Source organism: Chlorocebus sabaeus, chromosome 17 (assembly GCF_047675955.1).
Source record: "Chlorocebus sabaeus isolate Y175 chromosome 17, mChlSab1.0.hap1, whole genome shotgun sequence".
NCBI classification, from domain to species: domain Eukaryota; kingdom Metazoa; phylum Chordata; class Mammalia; order Primates; family Cercopithecidae; genus Chlorocebus; species Chlorocebus sabaeus.
Window position 1 is genome coordinate 17,761,323 of NC_132920.1, and position 19,410 is coordinate 17,780,732.

Genomic DNA, 19,410 nt, shown 5'->3' on the forward strand with positions numbered 1-19,410 from the left:
ATCACGGCTCACTGCAACCTCCACCTCCCGGGTTTGAATGATACTTCTGCCTCAGCCTCCTGAGTAGCTGGAACTATAGGCATGTGCTACCATGCCCGAGTAATTTTTGTATTTTTAGTAGAGATGGGATTTCACCATGTTGGCCAGGCGGGTCTTGAACTCCTGACCTCAGGAGATCCACCCGCCTTGGCCTCCCAAAGTTCTGGGATTACAGATGTGAGCCACTGCGCCTGGCCAGAGTTTATCTTCCTTAATGAAAGAACTCACAACTGAGGCAAAATGAACTTTTTAGGTAAGGAGTTGCTTCTTTTCTGGTTTCCCTTTGAGCAAATTCTTTCCATTTCTCACCAAACCGCCAAAGGACCCCAGGAAGGGAAACTGGTAGCTCCAAATGACCCTTTCCTCTCCCCAGGAGGACACAATGAGGACCCTGCAGCTGGTCCCCACGACTCCTACTCCTGTGCTAGAGGACAGTTCGAGCCATAGTCCCAAAGGTCTTTTTATATACAGCTATTCTCCCCGTAAGTTGGTGCCATAGAAACACAAGGTTGTATTTCTGTTATGATAAAATGTGTGTCCAAAAAACTATCAACAAATGTGCTGACACTGGTACTACTGTATCTTGGAAATAACCGTTAAACACATGCCTCTAACTAGCCAGTAAAATATGTCCTAAACCCAGTTTGTTCTTAGTCATAATGACAGATGACAATGTCACCGACCTAAATACCACTGGTCTCACACTAGCAAGGTGAATGATATTTGTTCATTTTCTCTTGAACTATACATTTAGTTGTTATCTTTTATTTAAATATTAAATAGCTGCTTTCCTCTTTCCAAACCCATTCTCTAAAATTCAAGTAAGTTTTGGGATTTTTTTGGGTCCCTTCTCTCCTTTCCCATGGAAGTCTATAAAGGGCACCCTTCTGTCCAGAACAGGCTAGATCTAATTCTTTGTAACTTCAGAAAGGGTATTTTGAACAGCTGAGATTTTTCTGAAAAGATTCTGTAATAATTCTGTTTTTAGATAAGATTTTTATGATAAGCCACTTTTAGCCACTATTTCACAGGTGGCAGGGCACTGCTGCTTGCTGTAAAGATTTAAGCATCGTGAACAGGTGTAACACACCATGTCCTACCTGCTCCAGATAGCCCCCCTCCACCACGATAGGATTGGTCTGTCTGGAACTTGTGACACTCACCACACCCTTCTGTCCTCTGAAGGTGCCCAGTTTTCAAGAGGCCTGTCCGTCCATGACATGTCACCAGGCTGAACACAGAGACTGACAAGCAAAGTGTGGCCTGCATCCTGGCTTTGCTACAGCTCCATCAGTAACTTCTCTGCCTCAGTTTTCCACCTGTCAAACACTTAATGTCCATAGTACCTATGGGTCTGTTGCTGTGAGGATTAAATGAGATAATGAATATCAAATGTTTAGAACAGTGCCTAATACACAGTTGACCCCTAATAAATGCTAGCTGATATTATCACTGTTTAACACTACAGAGACATGCACACATAGAAATATGGTAAGTTAGATTTGAAACTAAAGGCAGGGTTATTAAAGACAAACAATTGATGTTTTAAAATCTGAATTACACGGTTTGTATTCTAAAACACACACACACACACACACAGAAATCTGTACCAATTAAACACAATAAAGTTGAAAGGGGATATAAATTACAGTTTTTCTTTTTTTAACAGACAATAGTAAAATACTACAGTCAGCTCACTATACACACAAATCATGAACAGCAGCTTTTCATTAAGGTTTCCAATATCTTACTCATTTACCAACTCGAAGAACTTAAAAGAAAAAAGGTACAGCAGGCTGTGTACGCATTCTCTCTCTCTTGCTCTCACAACACATTTATAGCTGTACATCCAGACCGATTATACAGGCATCTACAGAATAGGTACAGAAAGGACTTTTGTAAAAATTTCCATACACATAATCCTTCAACGTCTCCATTCGTAGGAGAATTTTACAAATGAAGACATGACAGCAGGGTCATCTGTATTCGATCATCTCCTGCAAACACAGTAAAGTGTGAACCGTTGCACTTCATAGCTCAGTCTGTCTCCTCAGCATTTTCCAGAATCAAGCAAAATAACAACAGCAAAACCACACCACAGTGAAACCTACCAATCCAAAACAAAACCACACACACAAAAACACACAAAAATCAACACCTCCCACCCCACCCACCCCACCACAACTCCTGGCTGTCCTTGTGTTTTCTTACAGTAATACTGCTCTTTTCATTCCACCTGCCCAGCTGGGCTGAGCCACGGTCCAGGCAACTACGGAGTCAGAGCCCCAGTCACTGTCAACAGTTATAATACAATGTCAAGTCAGCAGGTGGTGGGGCAGGTGGAAGACCAAAGAATATAGCTGTGAGATTTCTCAGTGTGCTTATGAAACAAAGGACAGAGAACGGCAGCACGTGGCTTGGTAGCCAAGGGAATTATGGCACCAAACTTGCAGTCAAACATACATGTTCATACAAAAGAGTGGACAGCAAAAATGTTGTCTTATGTAAGTTCTTTGGTTATAAAGAACAGCATTCTATAACCTTTTCTGCAAAGAGGGATTTGCAAGCTCATTCTTAGGCAATATTTTTCATCTGCTCATGTTATAAGAGATCGCCCAAGTTGCTTTGTAACAAAGTCCAGTACCTTATGATTTTCTACAAATCACCTTTATCTGCATTTTAGTGTGCAGCCTTGTCTGTCTCCAGACATACTATAGATACACATTTCATTATACATAATATATATTATTTATAAAAAACAGATTAGAGCATTGACTCCAGATTCTACAGTAAGAACTGATTAAAATTGTACAAGAATAAAGTCTCTTGCAATCTGCAGAGGTTTCTATACAGTGGAGGTGTGTAGTAAGTGCAAACAAAAATACTGTCACTTAGTTAATCCGGGATTTTCAGTTCTCTTGCTTTCTGGAAAAAGCAGAGGCAGTTGATTCACCCAAGTGACAAAGTGCCGCTTCTCCCGCTGGGGAGGGGAAAGGAGGTGGCCCAGGAAGTGCACGGCGTAGATTCTCCAGCTTCTGGTCTGAGGTCCAGCCAGGCGGCAGCGCGTTTTAAAGATGGGGCTGGTTCTTGCCCAAGGTAACCAGGTGAACAAAGACGCCAAGCTGTGGCCTGAGGAAGGGGTGCTTGCGGCTCTCACCGTGAGGTCGTGCCTCCCTAGAATGCAGAGGCTGGTGAGTTCATGCTTCCTATCCCCATCCGCCCACCTCACCCACAGCACCCACTCTCAGCCCAGTCCACAACCACCACAAGGGGCTCTTCTAAAGGGACCCACAGGATTGGTTTTATTATGGAATCCAGTACTGGAATTCACACTGTAGAAGTCCCGAGGTGATGTTTCTAGGAAAAGTAATGACAGTAACACCCAAAGTAAAAGTTAAAAAAAAAAAAAAAGTAACTTCTGGATGTGCAGTCTAAGTCATATCAGGGGTTTGAACAAAAGTCAAACTATGGTTCTCAGAAATTTCTTTTTCTTTTTTTGAGATGGCATCTCGCTCTGTCACCCAGGCTGGAGTGCAGTGGTGCGATCTCAGCTCACCACAAGCTCCACCCCCCGGGTTGACGCCATTCTCCTGCCTCAGCCTCCCAAAGTACTGGGATTACAGGCGTAAGCCACCGCACCCGGCCTCTCAGAAAAAATTTTAAACTGTCAAAACAACTTATTAAAATCAATGTAGTAAAAACATTATAAATCAAAAAAATCTTAAATTTTTGTAGAGACAGGGTCTTGCTATGTTGCCCAGGATGGTGTCAAACTTCTGGGCTCATGCAATTCTCCTGTCGTGGACTCCCAAAGTGTTAGGACTACAGGCCACTGTGCCCGGCTCCAAAAAAAATTTTTTTTTTTTTTTTGAGATAGAGTTTTGCTCTTGTTGCCCAGGCTGGAGTGCAATGGCGTGATCTCGGCTCACTGCAACTTCCGCCTCCCAGGTTCAAGAGATTCTCCTGCCTCAGCCTTCTGAGTAGCTGGGATTATAGGCATGTGCTACCACTTCCGGCTAATTTTGTGTTTTCAGTAGAGACAGGGTTTCTCCATGTTGGTCAGGCTGGTCTCAAACTTGCGACCTCAGGTGATCCACTCGCCTCAGCCTCCCAAAGTGCTGGGATTACAGGCATGAGCCACTGTGCTCGGCTAAAAACTCTTTAAAGGAGAAAAATCTCTATAATCCCATCATCTTGATATAACGTTTGTAAACTTCACTTTAACCATGATCTCTGGGAGGAACGCATTATTCTGGAAACTTTCCAATCCTTATCTTTTCCTGTTGGGTTCTAAATAATCTAGGCAATGAAAACAAAAAGGGGGTTGTTGCTCCTCCTCCCTCTTCCATGGGCAGTGCTTCCCATAGTATGGCCCTCAGATACCCCGTCTCCTATTACTCTATGGGGGTGCAAGGGGATGGGGAGGAAGGAAGGTTTTGTGAATACCTTATTTCCCCTATTGCACACTGTATAAAGCAAAATCTTAGGGCTGGAGGACAGTGACTCCTGGGAATTTGAATTTTTTTTAAATTTTAATTTTTAAAATTATTTAAACAGAGATAGGATCTCGCTCTGTTGTCCAGACTGGTCTTGAGCTCTTGGGCTCCAGTGATCTTCCCGCCTCAGCCTCCAGAATAGCTGGAACTACAGGTGCAAGTCACCAAGCCCAGGTAAATTTGAATTTTTTTTTTTTGAGACGGAGTCTTTCTCTACTGTCCAGGCTGGAGTGCAGTGGTGCGATCTTGGCTCACTGCAACCTCTGCCTCCTGGGTTCAAGTGATTCTCCTGCCTCAGCCTCCCGAGTAGCTGGGACTACAAGTGTGTGCCACCATGCCTGGCTAATTTTTGTATTTTTAGTAGAGATGGGGTTTCACCATTTAGCCAGGCTGGTCTCAAACTCCTGACCTCTGGCAATCCATCTGCCTCATCCTTCCAAAATGCTGGGATTACAGGCATAAGCCACCATGCCCAGCCATGAATATGAATTTTTAAGAGGCCTGCCACACCCTCCTTGCCCCTAGAGTTTGTAGCACCTTTAGGTTTGAGAAGCAAACCTAATTTTTTTTTTTTGAGATAGAGTCTTGCACTCTCGCCCAGGCTGGAGTGCAGTGGTGTGATCTCAGCTCACTGCAAGCTCCACCTCCTGGGTTCACACCGTTCTCCTGCTTCAGCCTCCTCAGTAGCTGGGACTACAGATGCCCGCCACCATGCCCGGCTAATTTTTTGTATTTGTAGTAGAGATGGGTTTTCGTTGTGTTAGCCAGGATGGTCTCGATCTCCTGACCTCATGATTTGCCCATCTTGGCCTCTCAAAGTGCTGGGATTACAGGCGTGAGCCACTGTGCCCGGCCGAAGCAAACCTAATCTTACACTAAAGAATTAAAGAGTCTTTGACACTGGCCTTCTTGACAAACAAGGGTTGAAAAGCTGGTGTATACCAGCCGTGTAGCTTCTGCTTTAGTCCAGGTAAAGAAAGTTGAAGACCTAAACAAATGCATGTATTGCTTGCAAGAACAGTGGTGAGTGACCATTATTATTCTTATGTCAGGAAAGGAAGTCTTTTTCTTCTTGTCAGAGATGACTGTTTAGGTTTTGGCAGTTCAGTAATGAGTATGCTGTATAAATGACCATACACTGAAATTTTAAGGGCTGGTATGGAAAGCAGGGGCAAAAGCGGGACAAAAAGCCACATCAATGGAATAACTTGCTCAGCAAAACAAAGGGATAGAGTAGCAGCATGATTATCTTACTTTTACCAAGCCTCTTTCTAGCTCTGTCAGTTCTTTATTTTGCTAAACCATGACTCTCCCATACCTTTTACAGCTGGGGGACCAAACCAATGAATGTGAAGGGGAATCAATAATGGCACTTCAGAGCAGAATGCTCAGAAGCAGAACATCTCTTATTTATGTAATTTGTGATTTTCCTTCGGAATAGTGGCAAAAGCTCATTTTGTTCTCATATGAAAATTAACCAATATTGATCAGGCACAGTGGCTCACGCCTGTAGTCCCAGCACTTTGGGAGGCCAAGGCGGATGGATCACCTGACGTCAGAAGTTTGAGACCAGCCTGGCCAACATGGTGAAAATACAAAAAAATTAGCCAGGTGTGCTGGCATGTGCCTGTACTCCCAGCTACATAGGAGGCTGAGGCAGGAGGATTACTTGAGCCAGGGAGGTAGAGGTTGCAAGGAGCCAAGATCGTGTCACTGCACTGCAGCCTGGGTGACAGAGTGAGAGCGATACTCCATCTCAAAAAAAAAAAAAAAAAAAAAAAGAGAAAATTAACCAATATTATAAACTAACCTGAGTTACTTCCAAAGTCCAAACTTCAACTGCTGGTGGAATTTGCCTATACCACCCCAAAGCACTTTTCACCTACGGGCACCAAACGACTGTCTTTTTCCAATTCTACGATATATATGTTTTTCTTTCCACATTTTACCATCTCTGAAATTGGGATGTCTTACAACTGTTGATACGATAAAGTTTACCTGGCAGTATTTTTTCTTAATGATACAAAAAATGATGGATCATATAACAATCAAAGGAATCACAGATCTGATGAAATATGGTAGATGCTACCAGAATACTTTGGGAAAGCTGGTAACTAAACATCTCAGGGAATGAATATGAGATTGATCTTTATCCGTCTTAACACTTAATTCAATACCAACCCGTATACCAGGTAAAGAAAATCCACTGGTCCTATAATTTCACAGTTGCATTCTAGTTCCCAAAACAGACTTGCTCTCCAACAGAGACAGCTGTGCAGGAAGTGAGCCTGCTTCTCTGTGGGCTCATCTTTGCTGTCAGAAACATCTGGATGAATCTTTCCTACTAAGTTGCTGTGGTGAAGGGCCTCTGGGGTTGGCATACAGTTAGACATACTCATTGACAGCACATAACCCAAAGGGCTGCCTCTGGAATCATTACCTGGTCATTCTCTAACTTGGAATGCAGCTGGCTGGGGTGGTGGAGCCCATCGGAGACAGTCTTGCTGCCTGTTTTATTTGGTAGGTTCCTCCTACTGGAAAGCTCTCCAGCAGAAGAATCTGTCAAACCATCAAAATCTTTTCCCTCTGACACTCCCATAAATTCTGTGAAAGAATGGTCTTCAAGGATGCTGGTGGTGTGTTCTACCGTCACCTCCCTGGGGCAGAATCCCCTGGCTGGCTGGCTAATTTTGCTGGGGCAGGCATCTAGTTCTGAACATGAGCCAGTCCTGCACAGTGATTTGGAGTTTTTCTCAGGGATGCTCTGGGATGATGGGCTCCCTTTGACTAAGGCACTGTTTTCCTTGAGTGGCACCATAATTATCTTGTCCTTTACCAAGCCTTTTTCGACTTCTGTCAACTCTTTGTTTGAGGATGGTCTGAAATCATGCACAAGCGATGGCGTGGAGTGCTCGGTGGAGTCTGCATCCTTTGTCTGAATGGCCAGCTGGTCTGAGCTGTCACTAGAAGGGACCACCATGTCAGACAGGGTAGCATTGGAGGCACTGTGGGAAAAGTAGCCACTGGTAATACTGCTGGTGGTAGGGCTACGGGACACTTCTTTCTCCAAGACCCGTGAGTTTGACAGATCTACTTTAGAGGAAAACCATTCCCTGTTCTCCAAGCTGGCATTGTAAACACTGAAGTCAGCAAACTCCACAGGTACATAAGGCTGTGAACTTATTAGCTTCCTATTAATAGCTTCCAGCTCATTTTCTTCCTCCTCAGAGTCCTATAGAAGTGAAGTAAAAGTCAGTCATTAGCTCCTTGTAGCAACTGTACTGTTGAGATAAGTTTTAAATACTTGGCTGTTAAAGGCATTCACATTCACATGGTATTCAGTGTTTTCTTTTTGTCTTTCCAAATTTGGCCAGATCTTGTCACCTATTGCAGACATAGGTATATCAGTATTCTCAGAGACCTGTGAGTATAACCCCCTTATCATCTAATATGAACGGGATTTAGTTCTTTTAGGCTCACTCAGTGCTAGTTAGAAATCATTCCTTCCCTGGTTTAAGAGAAAGAATGGAACTGAAATGCAGTGGACATTTTATTAGTTATTCAAAATTAGTTTTTAATTGTGATGTTTTCTCTTTCTCATTAAATGAGCAGAGAAACAGGCAGAAGCAGAGAAGAGCCACTCCGTTTGTCTTTAGAATCTTCACCTTGGGAAGCAAAGTGCAGGTAGTTAAGGTAATTTGTAAAAAGTTTCTCAGCTATTTTATGGGGGAAAAGGGAATAAAACAAAGAACCCAACTGCAAAAGGGCAAAAAACACAATTTCAACAGTCATTCTTATATTATGCTAAATATTGTAAGGCTATAAAATACTAACAATCTGACAATTACCGTCTTCTAGGATTTTTGAGAAGTATGAGTAGAGGGTTTGGCTAGAAGGTGAAAAAGGCATAGTAAAGTTTAAATGAAAATCTCCTTTGTAAAACAGTTTTTGAAGCCTGTTCATAAAAATTGGTAAATACATGCAAAAGTGGGTGTCATCAATTCCCCAGTCTCTCTTCAAATGAATGATTCTTTTATATTTGGTAGAAAAAATGTGGGCATTTTAAGTCCAAATAAAGTAAGTGATAAGCTCTCTAGCCATTTCTAATTAATCTCCAAAGCACCTAATGAAATCACAAATATTGCTTTTGAAATGTGTCTTTCATTCAACAAATACACACTGAACATCCACTACATGGCAGCCATTGTCCTAAGGACTTGGGAATAGCAATGGTGAGCAAAAGAAGGCATGGTCCCTCCCCAGAGAATTACAACTTTGCGTCCTTGCTCTTAGAACAATCCTGGACTCTGCATGGATGCATAAAAAGTTCATTCACAGGTAAACTTAGACACCTCAAAAACAGTTAGCTTTCTTTCATTGGTCATCCGGTTTAAAGCATCTGTACAATTATAACTACTAGGTGCAGGTAAAGACCTGGAACCAAAACATCAACCTTACTCATTACGTTTGCATTTTGTTAATTTACCTATTTTAGTTTTAAGATTTACTTATTTATTTATTTATTTAGAGACGGAGTTTCACTCTTGTTGCCCAGGCTGGAGTGCAATGGCATGATCTCGGCTCACTGCAACCTCTACCTCCCAGGTTCAAGTGATTCTCCTGCCTCAGCCTCCCGAGTAGCTGTGATGACAGGCATGCACCACCACGCTAGGCTAATTTTGTATTTTTAGTAGAGACGAGGTTTCTCCATGTTGGTCAGGCTGGTCTTGAACTCCCGACCTCAGGTGATCCACCTGCCTCAGCCTCCCAAAGTGCTGGGAGCCACAGTGCCTGGCTAGGATTTATTTTTATTTATTTATTTACAGACAGGGGTCCCGCTCTGTCACTCAGGTTAGTGTGCAGTGATGCAACTGTAGCTCACTGCAGCCTCAAACTCCTGGGCTCAAGCAGTCCTCCAATCTCTGCCTCCTGAGTAGCTGGGATTACAAGCGTGAGCCACTGTACCTGGCCCATAAATGTGCATTTTAATCAAGGTGTGTGGGGGGAGGGCAATATCTTCAAGGCATGGCATATATGTGTTCACAAATGAACATAAATTTCATCTGTTTAGATTGGTAGTAATATTTTCTTTTGCATCTCAAGATTCTACATACCTCAAAAAAAGTTTAATACTCTTTTAAATGCTTCTCAGCTTTTAAAATAATTTAGTTTTTATAACTTAGTTGTAAAAATGTGACTGAAAATAAATATGTAAAGGAATTGGCAATCTTAATTCCTTAGCTGTTAATCAAAGATGAACATCAAATATCCGTGATAAAGTTCTTGAAACTGGCAAAACAAAATTTTCGGCAACACTAATCTCTTCCCATCTTATCTTTATCTGCATTCTAAATTCAGTGCATTATCAAAAAAGTGGGGTGGAACATTCTTTCCTAGGTTTGGGGAGAAAGTTGGTGAAGGAACAAAGATTAAACAGAATTGTCTGAACCAGTAGCCTTTGCCTATATTTTCTAGATTCTCCTGCCTCAGCATCCCGAGTAGCTGGGATTACAGGCGCCCGCCACCACGCCTGGCTGTTTTGTAATTTTAGTAGAGACGAATTTCACCATGTTGGCCAGGCTGGTCTCGAACTCCTGCCCTCAGGTGATCTGCCCGCCTTGGCCTTCCAAAGTGCTGGGATTACAGGTGTGAGCCACTGCACCTGGCACAAAATTAAATTTCAAGTGTTTGTATCTCTTCTATTTCCTTTTGATTTAAGCTGGCAAAGAAACACAATTCTCCAAGTCCAAGCATACCTGATGCAATTAATTACTAAGTTACTATTTACTAGAATTAATTACTAAAAAGTTATTTACTGCAAGGAAAATCAAATTTAAAAATGAGAATTAGTAATCTGGAGTCCTTTATATGCTTTAAGTTATTTCTTCTTGAGACCAAGGAAAGGCCTGTTATCCTAAAATACAATTTTGCTGAATGAAATATGTAATCATGAATTTATTGAGTGGAAATAGTTGTACATTTATCAAAGATAATAAATTATTCCTAAAGGATTAGAATGATACTAATAAAACTAAGAATCTATAAAGCCCCAAGAGATAAATTTCAAATAGGGAGCAGTTCACAGGGGGGAAAATAACCCAAAAGCCCAGATGGAAAGACTAAAACAGCAGGGACAGCTTCTTCCAGAAAAAGGAAAACTTAGTAGAGATTAAACATTTTCCAATACTTAAAAGGAGATTGAAAGAGTTATTGCCAATTAAGGGAGGATTTAATTGGCTTGAACGTGTATTTTGAGGGAGTTTGGTTTAGACTTTTTATACCAGAAACATCATTTCTCATTATATCTTAAGAATAAACTAAGCACCTTCCTACAATGTCTTAAGGACAAAGATAATTAAAAGCCTATCTAAAGTGGTACATGGAGTCAAGTTCTCAAGCTTCTCTATATCTACAGTCTTCATTTGAGTTTTGCAATTTAACTTATGCAGCTGATATTTACCTATAGAGAAAACACCTTGATTTTAAAAAGGGATTGAAATCCACATTAAAGCAGTGACTCTTTGTAAGGAGTTTCCTTGATTAATGCAATTTCCACTCCTATTATAATCATGTCGTGCTGTTCACTAGAGGTCTCTGTTTGCAGAACTGTACCAGCCAAGGGCTCCAGTACTTCTGTCCATGGTACTGAGGAGTGAGCCCTTTGAAGAGCAGCTGCAGGGCATACTGGAACTGCACTATTTTTGGAAGCACCTGGAGTCACTGGAGTCCCCTCAATTATGCTGAGGAATGGGGCTCTTTGGTCTTATGCTCTCATAAACTGTGAGACCTTAAGGAAGTTGCTGAACAATTATAACCCTTTGTTTCTTCTTCTGTAAATGAGAGGAATAAACCACATGCTATCTATGCAAGACCTAATAGAAGGGTCGTGTGGATACTGGGAAAAAAATCACTGACATTCTGCTATTCTCTATGCTTTATGACTTAAAAAGACTCCAAAAGCATATTGTTGCTTCTGTCTTAGTCATACGAGACATGAAGTACATCTAAGTTACTATGGTAATTAGGTGGGTTAAACAATAACAGGAACAATGTCTTGATACTGTCCCTCTCAAGAATGATTTCAAACTCTCTTGATCAGTCTGAACTGAGTCATTCTGACTGTACAAGAGTGGAAGAGAAAAGAACGTGAATTAGTCACAAAGGAAGAAAACAGTTTATACCCATTTATAAGAGAAAAAATAAAATTAAAAGTTTCCCAAAGAGAAACAAGAACCTCAGGTCAAATGAACAATGCACTTAAACTCTACCAAAACACCCTGAAAAACTGCTATCTGGAATGAGTTAAAGAGCCCAAATGCCTCTTGGGTGCAGGGTGCTCAGCAAGCCAGTTTCCTATGGAGAGTCGAGACAGCTTTTTCAAGTAAGACTCCAGCAAGAACAATAACACCATCAAATCCTCCTTAGTGTACTCCATGGTGCATTCAGTCAAAGAGTCTAACTGCTGCTCGAGACTTCCTGGGTCAAGGGAATCTGGTTTCATCCTTCCCTCTGCTAGCTGAAAGCCCCGAGATGGGTTTTATTTTAAAATATCAAAGGGAAATTGAAGAAAACATGAACCTAGCTCTGTGAACTGTGAAACTATCTGCTGCAGTCCAGAAGGGTCATCCAGCAGTCTCTTGATGGTGTTGTACCAAAATGTATTGTTGCAATAGGTTTAAATGGAGTGGCTGTGCACCATAGGGTAAGTGGCATGCCAATAACCAGATCCAATCAGACACAGAGCCAGAGAATTGGCAGGGGAACAAACTAGTCATTTGCCCTTTTTAGCCCACAGTGCAGCCCTTATTAATTGAGCAGGGGGTGGTCAGGTAAGTGAGGGAACAGCTCAGTAAGATTTGGAGAGATGAAGGAGCAGCTATTAATGTGCGGACTCTTCTCCATGAAGAACTAGGACAGGGCATTGGGATAGAGGGACAGGGAGAAACCAAAGGCAGAGGAGGGGAAGAGAGATGAAGAAATGGAGGGAAAATGGTGCTTTTCTTCTTTCTTCACGTTAGGAATGAGAAGGTTGTTTCTGAAGATCCACCCGCACCCCAAGCATGCAGGTGGGTGGCCAACTGCACATCCGGATTCAGCTGCAACTAGTTAGTTAGTTCTCACACAGTGTGCGTTAGAAACTGTTAAAGGATCTCACATTAATGAGCCTTGGGAATGGGTGTGACAGGGTGTCACTGGGAAATGAGACTCTCTACACTCTTCCCAATAGAGACGATCAGATGTGACATAAACATCAAGCAGTCTCCTGTCTCCCTGAGGTGGTTTTACTTTTTCAAAGCCTAGGAAGCCACAGGAGGGTGAAAGCTGAGACAAAAGAAATGAGAGAATTCTTTCCAGGCTTGAGAATAAACAGGTTTTTTTTTTTTTTCTTTTGGTAAATTGAGGTATAATTTATAACCTAAGGTGCCTGGTATGCAGTGTTTTTAAAACTGTATCTCAAATTTATAATTTTAAAACCAAGTGCTAAGGAATGAGGTTTTGCAGGTAGAGTTTCAACCTACCTGTGGCAAAATACACATAAGCCATCCTGAATGCAAGGCTGGCACCAACGTATTGGAATATATTTTGCCAGCTAATTAACAAAGGCTACACTAGACAGTGAGATGATGAAGGGTGATTATGATAGACTTTAGTGCAGCTCTAACTACAGAATTATCTTGGCAATAGCATCAGGCAACATAAAAAAGCTTCCAAACATATCCACAGCTAAATGCATGATTACTTACTCCCAGTAAGTGCAATTCCTCTAGGTAGATTAACTTCAGAATCTGGGCAATATGTATAGGCACATTAGAAAGATTTCGGTATTAGTTAAAGAGATCTCTTTGTTAACACTTTTTATAAAGAGCAGAAGCAATAAAAGTGCCTTTCTCCCTTTTTCTAAACAAACTTAAGCAAAAAATAAATAAATAAAATAAAACTGTAGGTCATGGCCACATCCATGCAAAATATCATTACCAATGGTCACATTCTTATTTTCTTTAAGACAAAGACCCAATACACGTCTTAATTTTTTCTAGCACTTGGATGATTGTCTGTGAAAGGGCCTTAAACCCACCACCAGGCAATATGACAGAAATGGTTCCGGAACTTACAATCTTCCGCTCACGTTTGCTATTGTGTTCTACTGGCATGCTGCTGCCATTGCTTCCTGAGGGTACAATGCAGCCAGGGTTATGTGTCTGAGGTGGAGGCATGCTCTGCAAAGGTTAAGACACACAGATGCATCACACACAAAGACGACAACGGCCAAAATACATATTAAGTACATGCAAGTTAGAAAAGCAGTGCTAACACTCTTATTACATGTGAGTAATGCAGCAGCCAATTCTGCGGGCCAGAGTTAAACTACTGGAGAAATATGACAGGAATAAACAGATTCTGTGGCAAAAAGCATAATTAGTCTTATTTAAAAAAACAGCCTTTTGACCAGGTACAATGGCTCATGCCTGTAATCCCAGTGCCTTGGGAGACTGGGGCAAAAGGATCACTTGAGGCCAGGAGTTTAAGACCAGCCTGGGCAACAGAGCAAGACCCTATCTCTATAAAAAACAAAAATAGAAATCCCAAAAAGACAAAAAAGAAAAATACTTTTAAAAAAGGCCTTTAATCTTTTCAAAACACCTAGAAAACATCTTTCTCACTTGAAACATAAAAAAATACTTTGAAAAGCCATAAACACAAAGAAATAAAACCATAGCAGCAACAACAAACAAGAGATTCTACCATGATTCTGCATGCTTGAGAAAGAGGAATTCCAGAACGGGATCCATGGAGTGATGACCATGCATGTCTACAAGCAGCACTCAGCTTGTTAATGCACACTGCTGCTTCACAGGCGACACAACTCTGCTCTATTCTGCATAGTACAGACAAGTCAAACATTTACCTCCTGGCTTAGAAGAGGCCGTGCTTCAAGGGCTATCCTTTTCTTATGCTCCTCTTTTACAGGCATCAGGGGCTTGAAAAACTTTGGCGGCTGAGGAGAGAATGCTTTAAAAGGGCTGACGGTTAAGGCATGAGGAGTCTCTGATGTACAACCTGGGGAAGATGAGAAGTTATGAGGTTACAGATACTGAACACTTTAAGCAAAACATAGGAAATGAGGCAATGACCCAGCCATGGGAATATCTAGGAGAACAATGAAATTCATAGGCTAATATTCGGCTCAACATTAAAAGAGATGTATGCCCGCCCTGTGCAACATAGGGAGACCAGTCTGTAAAAAAATAAACAAACAGATAGCCAGGCATGGTGGCGTGCACCTGTTGTACTTGCCACTCAGGAGGCTGAGGCGAGAAGATCGCTTGAGCCCCAGGAGCTGAGGCTGCAGTGAGTTATAGCGGTGCCACTGCACTCCAGCCTGGGCAAGAGAGAGAGAGACCCTGTCTAAAAACAAACAAACAAAAAAACCAAAAAACAAACAAACAAAAAAACCCCAAAAACCATGGAACAGATGTAGGCAAGAATAGAGATAAATCTGTGAAGTCACAAAGAGTTACTAAAGTGCTAGTGTGTGTGAACAAAGTGAGATACCAAATTTCTCCATTCTTTTCAAGATCCAGCTTAAGCACCACTAACCAGACCAATTTCAGCCCATGCTGATTTTCCATTTCTCTGAATTCTCACAGCCCTTATTATCTGCATGTTCATTTTGGCACCTTATCATTTAACATCTTCTTTTCTGTGTATCTTATTTCCATAATTATATCTTAAGACAGAAAGTAGAGGCTCAATAAGTACTCAATGAATTAATACTGTGTAAATTTTCTTGCGAGCCTCTTTTTTTTCCCCCATCGGGCCACCCTGCTCTATATGACTAAGAGAGGACAATTCTTTCTTGCTTGTATCATTTCTTATCTCTTTGGCCTCTTTCCTCCCTTTCCAATTTGCTAGTATAATGGCGAATACACCTTATATTTTACCTACTGATATAAGGTATAAGGTAACAGAACTGATACATATGGCCAAAGAATACAGTTCCCATTAAGGCATTGGTAGATTACATAATTTAGGTAATAATGTTACCATGAATCAAACTCATTTTGGGTATCATTTTTGAAAACTGCTTTATGAATCAAAGTCATGTTCTTTTAAAAATTCCTTTCAGTACACAAACATGACAGAGCTGGATATTCTTCTGGTAGAAAATAATAGGATTTGCGTGTGTCTCAAAACTGGACTTCAAAGTCAGGGAATGATACATGAAAAATGATTTGGAAGTTCTAAAGTGATATACAAAAAGCCTATTTGAGTGATATGTTGGATACAAAACAAAAATAAATAAGTGAACGTGATATGTTCCATTCAATAAGACAGTTTTGAATCATTTAGTTAACTAGAATATCAGCTCCATACCTTATTATATGCCATTAATGAAAGACATTTTTTCACGCTTTTTCTCAGTAATTACAAAGAAATATCACTGCAAAATAATCTCACCACTGCCTTCTTTATTCCTTCGAGGAGAATCCCTGGGTAAAGTTCCATAACATGCTACATCTTGGTAACTGGAGCTGTAGTCAGACATGTCCAACTGGCTCTCTGGCCAACCCTACAAGGTAAAAATACAAGTTAACTGTAATTGAGTCACTCTAAAATGAGAAACAAAGCCCAGGTTGGAGTTTCTTCTATTTTTTTAAATGGCAGTATATGCTCTTATTTTTATTATGAAATATGTCAAATATACAGAAAAGGGCTGAATATTGTAAAAAATACTGTCATACCCAAGGTATACCCAGAGTGAGTAAACGTTAATATTTTATTATATTTGCTCAAAGGTTTAATAAAATTATTACAAATGTAGTGTAATCTTTTGGTCCCATTCATCTTCCTTCCTCCCCAAAGGTAGTCACTTTGAGCAATGTGGCATATATCCAGAGTGACTTGGTAATTTAATGACCAAATTGAAACACTCTCAGAGGACAACTGTTCCATTAGTAATTCTGCCTAGGTAGCAGGCACAGCTGGGACTGTCCAAGGCAAATTTGGCAGTGTGGTTACTCTACCTATATTTGAGATTTAGAAGTTTCAAATAGGCATAAGGTATTGATATACAAAACAGAAAACTCTGGCATATCATACGAGCTTACTTAATCTTATTTCAACTTCTCAGAAGTTGATTGCCTCTGAGGACTAAATTTTAAACTTCTTAAGGACATAAATCTGTGCTTATACCTTTTGGATCTAGTCTCTAGCACAGTAACTCATATATAATATGCATTCAAGAAATATTTGTTGAATAAGATAATGTTGCAATCTGTCCTTAATTTTAAATCTTGTTCTACCCATTTGAAATAATTTTGATTATGCTATGGTGGATGTAACACCTTCTCCAATCATTTAGAGTTAAACCCACAAACACACAGATATTTATTCAATTATGTGTGGTACTGTCCCGGTATGGAACTTATCATGGTAAGTAACAACGTAATACTGAAAGTGCATAGCAATTAGCTGGGCATGGTGGCTCACGCCTGTAATCCCAACACTTTGGGAGGCCAAGGCGCATCAATCACCTGAGGTCAGAAGTTCGAGACCAGCCTGGCCAACATGGCGAAACCCCATCTCTACTAAAAATACAAAATTAGCCAGGTGTGGTGGCAAACCACTATAATCCCAGCTACTTGGGAGGCTGAGGCAGGAGAACCACTTGAACCAGGGAGGCGGAGGTTACAGTGAGCCAAAATCGTGCCACTGCACTCCAGCCTGGGCAACAAGAGTGAAACTCTGTCTCAAAAAAAAAAAAAAAAAAAGGGCATAGCAATATCACATCAAGTATATGAACCTGGGAATGGAGTTGTGGAGAGAGTTATGTGCTTACAATTAAGATGGGAAGCCCAGAGATTTTTCTTTTTCTTTCTTTCTTTTTTTTTTTTAAATGACAGGATCAACCAGGTAAGGCTCAGAGATTTTAAACACACCAAGATCCCACAGCTTTCCAGACTGAGATTCTGCTGAAAACTCAGCCATGCCCATAGGTGCATACCTTATCATCTTCATCAAAGCCAGAAAGGTCTGGTCGGCTGGAAGAGACCTATAAAAGAAGAATGGTTTTAACAATATGGTTTATATATTTAATATAATTTTTTTTTAATATAAAGAAAAAGAATGTCACAGTTGAAGCCTGTAGTCTTCATTCTTTCCCTCCTCTTTCTTCCCTCTCCAGGGGCAGTGAATACTCTCAATTTGGGGTTTATTTTTCCCATACAAGTTTTATATAATTGTATGTGTATATACTCATAACCAATAGTTAATATTATTTTGCATATTTTATACTTCACATAAGTGGTATCTTACTACATATAGTCTTATTCAATAGTCTAGATAAGTATTGATACGTGTACTATTTTTAGTATCATTTAGTTCTAAATGCAACCTGTATATTTATGAGAATCTCTAGAGTATATATCTAAGGGATGAAATCTCGGGGTTGTACATAAAGTATGAGTATATTTTGACTGCTTTTCCATACAGGTTTTAGAATCAGCTTATCAAATCTTACAAAAAATTCTGTTGAGAATGATTAGCTTAAGGACATGCCAATTTTTTGATACTGTGAATTCTCATCAATGAGCATAGTCATAGTCACTATTTCAGTATAGTCCTTCTTTTTGGTGATAGCTGTATTCAGGTTTTCTATTTATTCTTGATTCAGTTTTTACAGGACATTCCACTTTATTTAAGTTTTTACATTTATTGGCATAACATTAGGTTATGAGGTCTCGCTATGTTGCCCAGGCTGGTCTCAAATTCCTGGCCTCAAGCAATCCTCTCACCTTGGCTTCCCAAAGAAATCTAAAGTCTTGATCAGATTGAGGTTGAAAAAAACCTGTATTTTTAGATTACTTCACAAGCAGTTTTTCTTTATTTTTTTTTGAGACAGAGTTTCGCTCTTGTTGCCCAGGCTGGAGTGCAAGGACACAATCTCGGTTCACCGCAACCTCCGCCTCCCGGGTTCAAGTGATTCTCCTGCCTCAGCCTCCCGAGCAGCTGGAATTACAGGCAGGTGCCACCATGCCTGGTTAATTTTGTATTTTTAGTAGAGATGGGGTTTCTCCATGTTGGTCAGGCTGGTCTCGAACTCCCGACCTCAGGTGATCTGCCCACCTTAGCCTCCCGAAGTGCTGGGATTACAAGCGTGAGCCACCGTGCCCGGTCTTCTTTACTTTTTAAGCTAGATGTTTACCTAATTCTTTTTTACTCTATTTTTTAATATAAGAGCTATAAATTTCCTAATAGTAGCCCTCATTCTCTCATTTTTTTCTACTGTCTAGTATTCTGCTTTATACAGAATTATAGGGAATTTAGGGCTAATAATGTCTAACTAAGTACCACTTTAACTGCATCTCACAAACATTGATCTATGTACCATTTTTATTCTCATTTAGTTGTAAATACATCCTAATTTCCATCATAATTTCTTCTTTGAGAGATGAGTTCATGAAAAGCATTTTTCAATTTACAACTACATGAGTCTCTCTTATCTATTTCTAATAAACGCATTGTGGTCAGAAGAAGTAATCTGTGTGATAAAGATTACTGGGATTTGCTCTGTAGCCCACTGGAGGACAATTTTTGTAAGTGGTCATCATGTTTAAAATAATTTTCTGGCAATTCTGGTGAACAGGAAGGCAAATAAGCCTGCGGTTTTCCTTGGAAAGACCTTACTTCTACTCAGCTGCTTCTGGGAAGCGGCTGCTTTGAAGTGGTCCATGCGCTAATCTGTCTCTGTGACAATGTCCCCCCCTGCTAGAATCAGTTTCTGTCAATTGGATTTTCTAGATGAACTGGTTGAGAAGAATTATCAAAATGGTCAAAGGAACAACTAGGCACTCCAAGAGTGCCTAGATGCAAC

General features: G+C 40.6%; 1 protein-coding gene across 8 annotated transcripts in view; it reads right to left on the reverse strand.

The window, feature by feature from the left end:
- Positions 1-1,582: 1,582 nt before the first annotated feature.
- The window catches only part of KIF13A (kinesin family member 13A), a 233,237-nt gene continuing 215,409 nt past the window's right edge, over positions 1,583-19,410 (reverse strand). For 2 of the 8 annotated variants that reach the window (XM_007973602.3, XM_007973606.3), the window contains 5 exons: positions 17,542-17,589; positions 15,996-16,107; positions 14,443-14,594; positions 6,976-7,767; positions 1,583-3,213 (listed from right to left, as the gene is read on the reverse strand). In XM_007973602.3, coding sequence (XP_007971793.1) covers positions 3,193-3,213; positions 6,976-7,767; positions 14,443-14,594; positions 15,996-16,107; positions 17,542-17,589 — 1,125 coding nt within the window. In that variant the 3' untranslated portion in view covers positions 1,583-3,192. Of the gene's footprint in view, positions 3,214-3,258; positions 7,768-13,648; positions 13,754-14,442; positions 14,595-15,995; positions 16,108-17,541; positions 17,590-19,410 lie in introns of those variants that run through there. The other 6 variants (XM_007973600.3, XM_007973598.3, XM_007973603.3 and 3 more) reach the window with 4 other exon arrangements.